General features: G+C 41.2%; 1 protein-coding gene across 1 annotated transcript in view; it reads right to left on the bottom strand.

Moving 5' to 3' along the window:
* Positions 1-10,664: 10,664 nt before the first annotated feature.
* The window catches only part of LOC103821050 (chromodomain-helicase-DNA-binding protein 1), a 56,718-nt gene continuing 53,484 nt past the window's right edge, over positions 10,665-13,898 (bottom strand). Inside the window, 3 exon segments of the mRNA XM_030237366.2 lie at positions 10,665-12,351; positions 12,555-12,765; positions 13,752-13,809. Of these exon segments, the coding sequence (XP_030093226.2) occupies positions 11,988-12,351; positions 12,555-12,765; positions 13,752-13,809 (633 nt within the window). The 3' untranslated portion in view covers positions 10,665-11,987.

Below are 13,898 nucleotides of genomic sequence, written 5' to 3'. Positions count from 1 at the left end.
GAGACAGGCTTCAAGGCCTCTGAGTGATCTGTGTCTCCACAGAAACTTTTCTGAGCTCTTCTGCCTCCAGCCCATGCATCTCTCTGGGCAGAGCCATCCTGGCCCCGCTCAGCCCCTAGCTGCCACCCGCGGCCTCTGTCTGCCCCCCCGCCCGCTTTTCTGCAGGCAGAGCCAAATCCAAAGGCCCCCCACCACACGTATCCAGAGGACGGGGAACCAAAAACAGTGAAAACCTTGGGAGAGGCTTGGGGGAGGAATTTATACAAAAAGACTTCTCAGATCTGCAAAGCAATCTGCCCGCCTGAGCTCAGTCTGAGGGGGTGTCTTCCCGGGAAGGGGAAGCAGTGGCAGGAGCTGCCAGGCCGAGCGGATCCAGAGCCCACCTCGGCAGACCCCGCCTGCACAACTTCAGCACAAGATCCAGACGCAATTTGTTTGGAAGAGGAACAGGGCACAGAAACAGCAGCCCCTGATTTGCCTCCCCAAACTTTCACTTCTCTGAGCCACGCTACTCCCATCCTTCCCAGAATATGACCCCCAACCCCCCACATTCTTGGAACACAATAAAAATCCTAAATGATTTCCTGGGAATTCCGGAGGTGGAGTGTGGGGGGAACGGTGCGGGATGCGGAGGTTCAGGGACATCACATGACAACCAATATGATCCAGTGAAACCAAATTTATTATCCCTAAAAAGACTGTATTTATAATATTTCTCTACTGTCCATGTGTCTCTAGCTAATCCATGATTGGTTAGGCCTAGCTGTTCACGCGTCTAAGATAGGATGCTGATTGGATCATCTAACTTTTCACGCCTCTGGCCGTGGTTTTCTGTCCCACCCATGAACTGTCTTTTTCCTTACTTTCCCAAGCTCACTGACAAACTTGCTGAGTCCAGTTGACTCTTCTTCTTGTATCTTTTTCAAGGATATACCGACCCCATTTTCTGAATATGTCCCGTATTGTTTGTGAACGTGTCCATTGTCCATTATCCAAGCAGGCTGGATTGTGCATCAGCTGAATATGGCCGTTGTTTCTCAAAAACTCCTCAATCTGCAACAAATCCTCAACAGTGGAGGATTCTGTGGAGGAATGGGAAGACAACTTGTCACAGCATCAGTGACGCAGAAGAAAGAGAGGACAGAACTGAAGCTGGAAGCTGATCAGTTTCCCCTTTCCCGGGGATCAGGGTGCTGTCCACACTGCCTGGAGAAACCCCGGATGCTCCAGAAAGGAATGAAATCTGAACAAAACCGGAGATCCTTCCAGAAAAGGACAACAACCTGGCACCACCCAGAATTAAAGTCTCAGAACTAGGTGCTCTGTTTTGGCATTCGAGAAAGTCTTTATTATGATCATTCTGTTTAAAACTCTCCATTAAAGCTCCGGAGACAGGCATTAGTTTGACCACTTCCTTTTTGACAGAGACTAGATTATAAATTTTCCAGTTTATCTGGTCCCAAAAATCAAAAGTAAAAGCAGACAGCAAGTCTGTATTTTGAGTATTCACTTTTACCCAGATTAATAAGTCTTTCAGTTCATGTTTTGAGATGTCTGAATGTCCTTTATTCTGTAAAATTTTCTCAAGCCAGTAAAAATGTCCCATTCTGTTTTAGATAAATGACTTTACATCTCATTGCCCAGGAGCCCCTAAACCTGCTACTTATTACTTACAAGGTCATCAGGTGCAGACAACGATGGAGAGGATGATCTATTCCTCCTGTTAACAGCCTATGCCTCCGGCGACCGAACTGTCCATGATCTTCTGTTTTAGTCCTCTAGTCTAATAAAGTTTCTAATAGAAGCACTATTTATTGCCAGCCAGGTGTTTATATAGAAGTCACAAATGGGACGGGACTGCTGTGGAACGTGCCTTGAGCTGTTTTATTTTTCAGCATCAGTCTCATTACATGGTTATGACAATGGGAAGATGCCATCAGCTCACATCCCAGGCAGCAGACCAAGAACTTAATGTTACAACTTATTTTATAAACTTTTTGACCAATCACACACAGCAGAAGCATATTGACAGGAGTTCCATCCAACCGCTATAAGCACACGTACCTTTGGTTAAAAGAATGCCTGCCTATTTCGAATACAATACCTGCTTGTAAGCCTTAAAACACAATGCACAGAGCTCTATTATTAAGCTTCAAACTTCCTAATATCTTGCTAGATAAACTTTTCTGCAGCTTAGGGAGTTATCCTAGACAAGCATTAATAGAGAGACCATTGTTCTATTCATGCTTGCTTTTCTACTTTTAAAATAATTTTTCTGCTGACCTATCTCATGGCTACTGCTTAGCTCTAATCACAGTTCAGCTGTCTCCAAGGGCTGCCTTTTGCAGATTTCCCAAAAACATCTGATTTTGTGGATTCCTACATGAGGAAGGCTGCACTGTCAAAGGTAACACATCAGATGGAAGCTGTATTTTAAAAACTTGTCCAGAACATGCTGGAAGATGATTGGTTGTGGTAGTTCACCTCTCTTCAGTCACTAGCAGAGGCATTTGAAAGAAAGAATAGGTTTAAAACATCAGACTAGAGGGTTATGAAAAATGTGTATTTTTTGATTGGCTTTTGCCGCGCTGCTGTGTCGAAAGCACTTCCCTCCCGTCCGAGCCGGGGGGGGGGAAGGCGGCCGGGGCTAGCTCGGAGCACAGCAGCAGCTAGCAGCTAAGGGCACTACCCGGATCCGTCAGGGACGTCCGGGCAGCGCTTCGGCAGGACAGCAACAGTATCGAAAAGAAGCGGCAAGGCGGAGAAGCCGGAGAGAAAAGAGGGTCTTAAAATGCCCGGTGTAGCCCAGTGGTTTTAATGTATCATTCCTCCACCACGTCCAGGCGGGAAAAGACTCCAGGCGTCCAGGCGGGAAAAGACGGAACAAAAGGGGGGAAGCAGTATATAAAGGGGTGTACAAGAACCAATCGGGGGAAACTGAGGAGGGGAATTCAACATGACTGACACCGGTGGCAACAAGTGATACACGAACGAAGGAGGGGCTCAGGGCACCTGCCCAATCACCCCCTGTGGAAGGGAGAAGTTTCTGGAAGGATGGGGGGGTTTCAGGAGATGAACGGGGCTCTGGAGGAGGGGAAAGGGGCAGTTGCTAGGGGAACGGGGGTGGAGACAAGGGCTTGGCAGTGAGCCCAGACAGGGAGAACACCATTTGAGGGAAAGGGGGAACCAGGACTGAACCATCGAACTGGGTACAGGGGGGTAACTGGGGGAAGCATCACAAAACAATACAAAACAAGGAAGATAACTCAATTGGGAACTGAACACACACCACAACAGGCTTTTTACAAATATTAAAATGAATATTATATGTGTTATGTTAGAAAGTTATGCTGTAATAATTTCAAGTAGTGTGTTAAATATAGTTTTAGGTTATAACAAAATGTTAAAATAGAAACTATACTAGGTAAGATACTGTTTTAAAGAAAGAACTTGAAGTGAGATAGCAGCCACAGGACACCTAAATATTTCAGAGAAAAAGAATTTATTTCTCTTCTATCAGAAGAAACTAACTTCTTCCTGCCTTGCTCAGTCCTGAAGAGGTCATTAGGATTAAGAGGAAGAAGTTGACGATGATCAGACAGAATCCTGTGTTTAAATGGAATTTATGCATCATGTCTGAGATGTATGAATATGCAACAGGTTATTGTTTTTAAGGGTTAATCCTCTGTAAACGTGTGTCCTTTTTCAGGCTTCTGTTGCCCAGAAAAAGTTACCCGTCCATAACTGTTTGTTTCTATTTTCTCATATTGTCCTAATCCAAATGGTCCAAATTATTATTACTGTAATTATATTGCTATTTTTATAACCATTTTATTTTCATTAAACTTTTAAATTTTTTTGAAAGAAGTGATTGGTGTTTTTCACAGAGTGTTGTGCTTCGTGTGCTCTTTTTATTTTTCATTAAAGCTCATGGTGCATGCTCCTGTGCATGTTTCCTTCCAACATTATGTTTAATGCATAACTCCAACCTAACTCTTAAGATGCATTTTTTTGGAATTTGACATGACTTATTGAACACTTAGAATCCTGGAAAGTAGTTCTCCAGCCCTATTTTCTTACATGACAAGAAAAAAAAAAAGAGTTAGACCTTCCCTTCCAAATTTTATAGCTTTGATAGAGTTCTGTGAGGTAGAATTATAGTTTTGTATTCTAGGTATTTTGAAATTGACCTCCTGCTTATTGTATTCTGGATAGAGGAGTCAGCTGCAGATTTTATTACACAAGAAATATCATCAACCCTCCCATGAGATATGACTGCTCACTTTTTAAAAATTTTATTAAACTTTTATGAAAACTAGAACAAAAAAGACTTAATAAAGAAAAATTACAGCACAGGGAGCTGCTGTGACTACCAGCCCCGTGTGCCTCTTCAAAATGGATGCTCCCACTTTTATACCTCTAGCCTCGCCTAGAGTCTTGTTAGTCGACTCCTTCCTTGCTGTCCAGTGGTGGAAATCACTTTCCTACATCTTGATTGGAGGTCAGGTTTTACTATAGTAACAAGCCAACCTTCCCCAAGTGCCCCGACTACCAAGGCCATTCCGTGATAACAATGCAGGGAGGAGAGGACATATTGCAGGTAACATAACTATACATCTACAAAACTTCTTTTAACATACTCTGAACATGAACAATCTTTACCTCTTAACTGTGAGAGCCAACCATCTCATTACTTGTCTATAATACTCCCGAGTGAAATTTATTTAAAATTTAAACTAGAAAGCTATATTAACAGCTTCTTTGCAAGCAGTACCAAAAAGAGATGGAACAGTAAGTTCCAGAAAAAAAGACTAAAGGACATTTAAGGTTGTGGACCTGTAACAGCTTTATTAGGGGTACTTGGTGCCATGGTAGTTTTAGGTTGCTGGGGGGTGGGTTTCTTTCTTTTTTCTTTTACTTATAGAATTTTTTCCAATAAGTTGCTAGGAAACTAATTACTGGATACTTATGGGTACCTAAAGTCAAAAGAAGTAGCTGAAGTTGGGGAAGAGTGTGGCATCTGGCTACACTTTTTTCTCAGGGAGTTTCTCTTGGAGACACTCCTCGAGAATAGGGGGAGGTAAAAGGGGCTAGGCCAGCTGCTCCCTCTCGTTCTTTGGCGTCAGAGGAGGACGGTCAGGCTGTCACTTACTGTGGGGAGAATTCACTGGCACTGCTAGAGTTCAGCCCTGAGGGACCAATTACCATCTGCTTGTGTGTCCCGGGAATCCTGAGCTGCGCCTCTCCTGGCCCTGCTCAGAGCCAGCCTGCCGCTCCCCTGTCCCTGCTGTTTTCTTCAGTACTGCTCTCGGTTTCCCCATGCTGTAATCCGCAGCCTCCTGCCCTGCCAGGGAGTCCCGCAGTTCCGGCTACCACCGCTGAGCTTCTCTCCTGTCCACCACCCCAGGATTTTTATGCTCATTCCTGCTGTTTTCCAGTCTGGTGCTCCTCAGAGTCCTGCAGGGGCACCGAGAATTGACTGCTGCAGAAGGAAAGCCACTCCTTCATCCCTTCCCATCTTGGTTGAGAAGGCTGTCATGGGGTTCCTGGTTCTGTTTGTTGTTTGCCTTGTTACACATACTAGTAAAGAACTATTATTCCTATCCTCGTATCTTTGCCCGAGAGCCCCGTAATGTCAAAATTATAATAATTCGGAGGAAGAGGGTTTACATTCTCCATTTCAAGACTCCTGCCTTCCCTAGCAAACACCTGTGTAGTATATAGTAGAGATAATTAATGCTGTGTATGTATATGAAGTATATGTATGTATATGTGTATGTATATGAAGTATTGTGAGATCCAACGTCTTTGACCACCCTGTCTGGGAGCAGAGTCTTATTTCTATGCAACTAGTTCCCGGACATCATTAAGATAATATCAAGTCCGTTAACGTAAGAATGAAACCTTCCCGGGCCATAAGCGTGCTGATTTCCCAAGAATGTCTGGGCCATCATGAGAACTTGCACCTGGGGAGATTACATGGACTAGCTCAAGCACCAGCAATACTCTTTTACATGTGAAAGAAGGCTATTCTGAAGAAGCCCAGACAGCCATTCAGACCTCTGGACCAGCTTTTGTACACTTCTGCATCTGTATGGTCCCAGTTAAACATGTGAAGGGACACAAAAGAACCTTCCATCATTTCTGCCTCAGGCAGAATAAATGGAATATAAGCCAGCTGCATGAAGCACTGGGGCGAACCGCTAAGGAGACGCTGGCACTCTGTCAGTCAGATCCAGGTTCACCCAGCGCCGAATTCCGGGGTTGATGCTGCCTTAGCTGTGGTGATTTTTCGAAATCCTATTTTTGTTGTTGATCTAATAAATCTTTGTTAAATTTTTTTTATAAATTTGGTTGCTGATCTGATAATTTATAACACCCACCTTTCAAGCTAAGATATTTTTCAGTCATTGCTGGAATTATTAGGGCAGGAGATCTTCCTCCCGTTTAAATGTGTTTACTAAAAGTGATTACTTCAGGTGGGGAAGAACCAACAGGTCCCGATTGACACCACTTCTGCTCCCACATACAGCACAGAAAAGGAATGAAGAGCTCTTTCATTTCCCACGCCACAGAGCACAATTTACAACTCCACTTTCTGCAGAACACCATTGATTTCCTTTATTTGTGTTTATTGGCTTTACCTTCACAGTCCTTCCACCAGCAGACATCCCTCTAGACTAGGGCGAGAGGCAAAAAAAAAAAAGGTCTCAGCATCTCAGTAGGCTCTGGATTCTGTTCCTCACATGTAGACATCACTTTGATCTCTTAATTCTGTATTAGCTCGTTGTTTTTAGGGGTCTTTTTGCTAGGTTTGGGGGGGGGGGGGGTGGGCTTCCCCCGTTGCATGCTGGCTCCGAGGTCATTTGCATGCCAAGGCCGATGTCCTCTCCTCTTCACCGTCCGGGTGCTGTCGCCCAGGAAGCAGCAGGGCCGCACCCGGCGAAGGGAGCCAGCCAGCGGCTGTCCCTGCGGGACACGGCGTCCCGGGCCGGTCCCCGCGGGGCTTTCTTGCCGCGGCTGGGACTCGCGTCGAGCGGGGGGCCCCCGCCACTCCCGGGACGGACTTCTGCTCCTGGGACACTCCCGGGGCAGCGGCGGGCTGGCTCGGGGCACTATTAAGAACAGGCAATTACAAGGAAACTATTAACAACAGATAACAACATGAAATTATTACAATAAATAGTTAGAACTCCAACTTGGCAGCAATTGGTTTAACTTGTGAACTTTGCAACTTTTAAAACTATGGACAACTTTTTACTCATAACATTGCTTTTCACAGTTGCAAGACTAGAAAAGAATGATGATCTAGTAGGCTTACACAATCCAGAGCTTTGAAGTTTGCTGTGCTTCTTAGTGATTAAAAAGAATGTCAAAGTATCATTTGGTCTATACAATACAGGTAGCCACTTATCATTTATCAATTATCAATTAGGGAAACCCAAATCCGGTTGCTAATTTTAAGTGATGAATGAGATTACTTTCCAAATACTTCAGTTACTGCAGCAAATACTAGTTCTGATGCAAATAAACACAGTGGATGTCTAAGAGTACTGCAGTAATAAAAGCTCTGATTATTTTTTATCATGGGATCAGGGTCACATGATTTTCTGCCATGATATCCGTGTGTTTATTTTCAGAGAAGACAAATTTGTCTGATGAAAAACCTGTGTGAAATAAATAAAATGTATTGTTCAAGTGTATTATTCAGGCTTCAGGCTTAGTTCTTGAAGTAGAATATAAAGATCTAAAGTTTATATGTCAAAATGTCTCAGAAGTCTTGCAGCAGCAATTTCCAAAGTCTTCAAGAAACACTGAGGGTGAAGTTGTGGGGTGGGAATTTGGGGTATAAAACAGGTTCACTCAGTATCAGGGTATGTTTGGACGCTTCAAGTTTGACTAGCAGCCATCAGAGAGACTTGCAGCACCCTGGAGCACCATTTCCTTCACAGTCACCGGTCTGGCATACCAGAAACAGGCACTCACCTGACTCCCTCACACGCATCCTAACACAGCTGGCACTGTCAGCCTTTCAGCAAAGCCTTTATTTTTGTTAGTGCAAACATGGCATCAACTATGGTAATGCCTCAATCTCAAGAGTAGGTTTTGAATAGGTTTATGAAGATGCTACAAATAATTTAAAAATCAGAGTTATTTTGTTATGTAAGATTCATAAGTGGTTATTTTCTTTTGATCAGGACAACAGCAATTCTTACATTTTCTGCAAATTAACAATAATCACTAAATTTCATCTTTTATGCCAAATGTTTCACTTGCTAAAAGCTTTAAAAATACAATAAATAATTACCAATAAATTGGTAGGGCTATGGGCCTGGAAAAGAGATGCTAGAAATATTAGTTTTGTGTTGGTCATATCCAAAAACACCATAGAAGTTTAAGGATAGGTGAACCAGAAGGTACTTACCATAACTCAGGTGTTCTCCACTTATATCTTAAGATAAGTAAATGGAATAGAGAGGAAATAAAAAGCTTAAGAAACTAATTCAATGAAGTTTCTCTTAATTCTGCTTGTATCAGCATCCCACAAAATTGTATTCCTTAGCCAATGCTTCTGGACTGTTTCACAAATTAAAGATTCAGCATAAAATTTTAAGAAGAAAACTGAAATTTCAGCTGCAGCCACACTAGTTTGTTGGAAGAATGAAGACAAAATGCCAGCACACACCTGTCCCAACAGAGTTCAGTAAAACAAACCTTGTTTGGTACAAGTGGATAACTCATACCATGTATTACTATTTTAACATTATTTACTACTCTCTAACAGAAACAAGAAATTGTTTGCATTGATTTCTGTGTAATTCTTAAGTAATGGTGAGGTAATTTCCTACCAAAAAGGGCTCCTGTCACTGAACACAACACTAGGTGCAACACTGGAGATGGAAAAAGCTCATTAAAACTGCTTTGCTACCAGAGTACTTCCCTGGGATTTTATATTGTAAGTGGAGCCCTGCAGCCACCCAGTTAGGGCTGTGAAACTGACAAGATATGTCTGTGGATGACAAACTATCTCACAGGGACAAATCAAGCCAATCAATCTTCAAAAGGGCATTAAAAATACTTATCCCAGGGAGCTGGTGTCTCAAAGGGAGGTCAGGGCACACTCCTTTCATAGGAGTGTCATGTCAACACCGCAGGAACTGTCAATCCTTCAGTGAGTAGTGCCTGAGTGTTTTGTAAGTCCTGTTGATTGTGGTGAAAGACTCTCAGCAACCAGCAACTGTCTGAATGCTGATCAGACAACACAACATATGCATGGAGGATCAAAATAGGGAAAAACGTAGAGCAACTGTGATCAGGTAAATGATGATCACATCATCAGCCTTGTCAACTAACAGCAACCAGAATATGCATTTCTCTAACAGCAACAAGAATACGCATTTCTCTGTCCCTAAAACTTTAAGAGCAGTAATACGGTTTTTAATCTGCTTTTTCATACTTAACAACAATCTATTCTTTTTGGGTAGTACTGGGAATGGTAGACTAGGAATAAGATGGAAGTCTTAGACTTCCATGCATGGTAGACAAAACACCTAAGCCTTTATCAATAGCCACGTGAGGACTTCTCTTGCAGTCTTCAGAATTCTTACTTCCCAAAATCTTTGACAGACAGGCAATGTTAGTATCTGATGGATGCTTCAGAACTGGACACTCCTTGAAGACTTTTCGTTAGAAATGAGCAAAAGAAGGATCAAACTTCATTTAGACTGAATAATAGATCATTTGCAGAGGATATGGAATTGAAAAGTAAGATACAGCGTAACAGGCATTACCAGCAATGAAGTTAATTTCCATTATCAAACTTTAAGTACTTACAATGTAATGGTAAGCAGAGGGGGGAAAAATTAAACTATTGGAAATGTGATCTGTGTATCTGTAAATATGACTGAGTAAAAGTTATAGTTACAAAGCATAAGGAGGCCAATTCCCAAAGACTGACATCATCAAAGCCATCAAGTATTTCAGAGACCTGAGGGACCATTGGTGAAAATGTACAGACCAACCATGTCATGTGAGGCAGCAGTGTTGTATGACAGCCAAACTGAAGGAGAACCAGGCTCTGTGGGAATGCCCTGTCTATGCTCTAGGATGCAACTGTGTGCTTCCCAGCCAGGAAGAATTGTGTCTTTGTCTGGAGGTGTTCCGATTTCTATGTTTCCACCCTTGGAAGTGCAATGTGCATGGTAGACATAAACAATCTTATCAGACTCTGCTGCCTGAACACTGTTCAACAATCAAACTTGAAAGCAGAACCACTCAAACCCCTCAGCTCCTGTCAAGATGAAAACTTAAGAAATGAAGCAGCATTAATTAATCAAGTCCCAGCCTACACTAAATGAGCAGCAACTACCTAATGTGCAGCAACTGTGCCTACAGTAAGATCCATAGATAAATTCTGTGGACAGATCATGGTTCTATGGAAATGCTTCCATAAAGACCTGCTTAATTGGAAAAAATAATCCATATTGCAGGAGCAGAGAAAAACTGCAGCAGCAGATGCACCTTCTGCCACCTGATGCCAGGCTAGGTACCTATTTGATTTATCACCAGGAATAAAATTCAGTACTTTTAATGTTCTTATGGTAAACCTGGGGAAAAGTAACACAGTATAGAAAAACACAGTAGAAAACTACAAGACCCACATGTCCTTTTAGTTTAAATTTAATTTGTCAGATAGAAGTTATCTATGTACAATCAGTGTGCATTGTAACAATTCTGTCAATAAAGTCGTAATTCAAATCTTCTAAAATATTAACTACCTGCATAGCACATTTGACATTATTGCCCATGTTGAAGAGGGAACATAGGAATTTACAATTAATTTTGATTGATTTGGACACTGAACTGTTCAGGTATTTGACACACCTCCTTTAAAACCAATGCACCTGAAAAGCTTTCCAGAGCACAGTTTAGCTAGATATTTCTTACCATTCATTACAAACAATCACAACACCGACAGCTTAGTACAGAAAAAAGACACCCCCCCACCCAAAAAAAACCCAGAAGACCCCCCAAAAAAAAAAAAAAAACCCACCAAATCAAACACACCCCAACAACAAAAAACCAAATCCAACAAAACCAAACCAAACAAAACAAACAACCCCCCCAAAAAACCACAAAACATGTATCTAAAGTATCAAAAAAGGATCATTAAATGCAATGAAGTTTCCTTTCCCCATTTTTACATTCTGAACAGTGACTCCATCAAAATCTTTTATTGAAACATGTACATACACTGATTTTGTTTCATAACTGTGACAAGAAGTCCTGAGTTGGTGGGGAAAGGAACATTAAAAAAAAGCCTGGGGGGGGGGAAAGCTCATTTAATAAATTTACAATTTACAGCCATTAGTTTGTATTTTGCTTTTATTTTTATTTTTTGTGGGTTTTTTTAAAAAGGCATTGTAACTGATCACAAACAGGAGAAATCCGACTATTTTACAGTTATAGGTACAGAATTTAAATATTCAAGCTTGTGATGAAAAGCGGCAAGGTGGTCGCAGTGTACAATGTAAACAAGAAGCTTTGGAAAGTGAACAAAGTCCTTGAGATTTCTTTACTAAGAAAAAAACATTCTCCCCATTCCCTCCTGAAATATGAGCACAGGTCAGTGTTTAAAAGTTCATTTACAAACATAACTTAAAACATTATCAGCCTCAAACCACTTTGACATGAAGAGTGTTATACTAAGATCCAGTCTGAAATGGGCAGTGTTGAGGTCCCTGTAAAAGTAAACATCTTCTATTTCTTAAAAAAAGTGCCACAGCATTTGCAGCACAGTGCAGCATAAACTTTAAATACAAAAATATTTTTCTTCTGTTGGGATAATAGACCTTGCATCCTGGAAAGAAGTAACAATACTGCTACTGATAGAATATCCCGTCTGTATCTTTCAAGTCATGTAAGGCATTTACTGTGTTAATTTACTGTATATGGCTAAAAGAAGGTCCAGAAAATATCAGTCTTTGTTATGTTTTCCGGCTACTCCATGTATGTTCAGGTGTACTTTTGTGATCTGATGAATGTTCAAATGGAGATCTGTGACCGAGGGGAGATCTTGAACCAAAAGGAGACCTCTGATCCAGTGGTGACCTTGGGCCACTACCTGAAGCTCTGTGGTCCATTTGCCAGTCTGAGTGGTACCTATAATCTCTGGGAGATTTATGATGGCTGTACTCAGAAGAGGAACGGTGATCTGAATGTATCCTGTGGTCTGAATGGGAACGGTGGTCCAAATGAATCCGGCTGTCTTTTAGACTCCCTTCCAGGCTTGACCTGTGGTCTCTGCTCCTGTACTCATCTAACTTCCTATGTTTACTATCACTGTAGTATCTAAAAAATAGGAACTTATTCTTGTTAGTTACTGGTAACACATCAAGAGCCACAATTATGTAAAAATGACAGAACTGCATTAGAGAAAGATCATTGTTGCAATTTTGTGTTACTCAGAAAAGACTGTTTGGTGCTTCCTACAAGAGTAACTACAAAAACACAAAGAATTCTGACCAGATTTCAAAATTGCTCAAGAAACTCACCTGCTGTCTTGTTTGTAGTGATCCCAGTCTCTGTGATCTTTTCCATTGCTGAAGGCTGAATAGGGCCTTTTCCTGGAGTCATTTTTCTTGTAAGCATCTCCCTGATGCCTGTCCTTATGATGATCGTGGTACTGTGACAGATGTCTATCAGAGGAATAGCTGTCTCTGCTACTGTCATCATGGTTTGTATTCTCCTTCAGTCTTTCCACATCTATTTAATAAAGCAGAGGTTAAAAGGAAATACCATAACATTTTTACTTCACATAATTCAAACAGCACTTCTATCTGTCGTCTGTAAACCAGTACGAAATGGACATAACTTAAAAGAAACAAGATCTAAATAGCTGAAAATCAAATGCACTAATGCCAGCGAAGAGAAGAAAATCTCAGAATTAAGAGGAAATCAAGCTAGAATGTAGATGCATAGGACTTGGGAACTGAGCTTCTCAACCTCTCCATTCAGTCTATGAAGCTGAGTGTCCAAATGGGCAGTGAGCAGAGGGTACTTCAGTAGAGAAATTTTGGACAGAATGTCAACAACTTCCTCTCTAAGAAAGCACAGACTTGGTTTGAGTAACACTTTTAAAGAAACCCCCTTGTTAGCAAAAAAAATTTCAGTGGTATTCCTAAAATTCATGACTGTTGATTTTAAGTCCATGACAATGTACTTGGAAGTTCAGTACCACAAGATTAAGAAAATCAATACATACAAAAAGGCAGGTGTGGGAACATGTGGGGGAAAAAAAATCAGTGTTATTGACAACAATAAAAGACAGCCCCTGTAACTAACAACTGTGACATCCCCTGTCAGACTGTGACTGACTAATAAACTGCTTTCTTTCATCATAGTGATACTGTGACAGCTACAAACAGCCTGAAAAATTTCCAAGTTTACAAGTTTTAAGTAGACCTCTTGCCCTCTTCAAAATTTAACACAAAAATAGCTTTTTTTAAAGGATGCTCAAATAACCTGGTTAAGTACCAGCTTCACTCTGCTGGATTTCACCAGCAAATTAGTGAAGCTTTTTGAATTAGTCTATTACTTAGTGGAAAGTACTTAATTAGTTATTATTGACTAATAGTATTAGTCTATTAACTGCGGTACTGTGTGGAAAACAGACCCAGAAGACATGTGAAATGAAATAAACATGAATACTTAAGGTATTTAACACAAGAATATACTTAAAAGTTTCTTACCTGGATTTCTAATTACATGTGTATTCACATGACCGCTAATATTCTGATCGCTGTGTTGCTAAAAAAGACAAGTGCACTGGTAAATGTACTTTTTGGTAAATCCCAAAGTTCATTTGAATACCTTAGAAAAATACCCTATCAAAAGAC

The sequence above is a fragment of the Serinus canaria genome, chromosome Z, assembly GCF_022539315.1.
Source record: "Serinus canaria isolate serCan28SL12 chromosome Z, serCan2020, whole genome shotgun sequence".
NCBI lineage: Eukaryota > Metazoa > Chordata > Aves > Passeriformes > Fringillidae > Serinus > Serinus canaria.
Note: the sequence above shows the minus strand (reverse complement) of the source record. Positions and strands in the feature narration are given on the sequence as shown.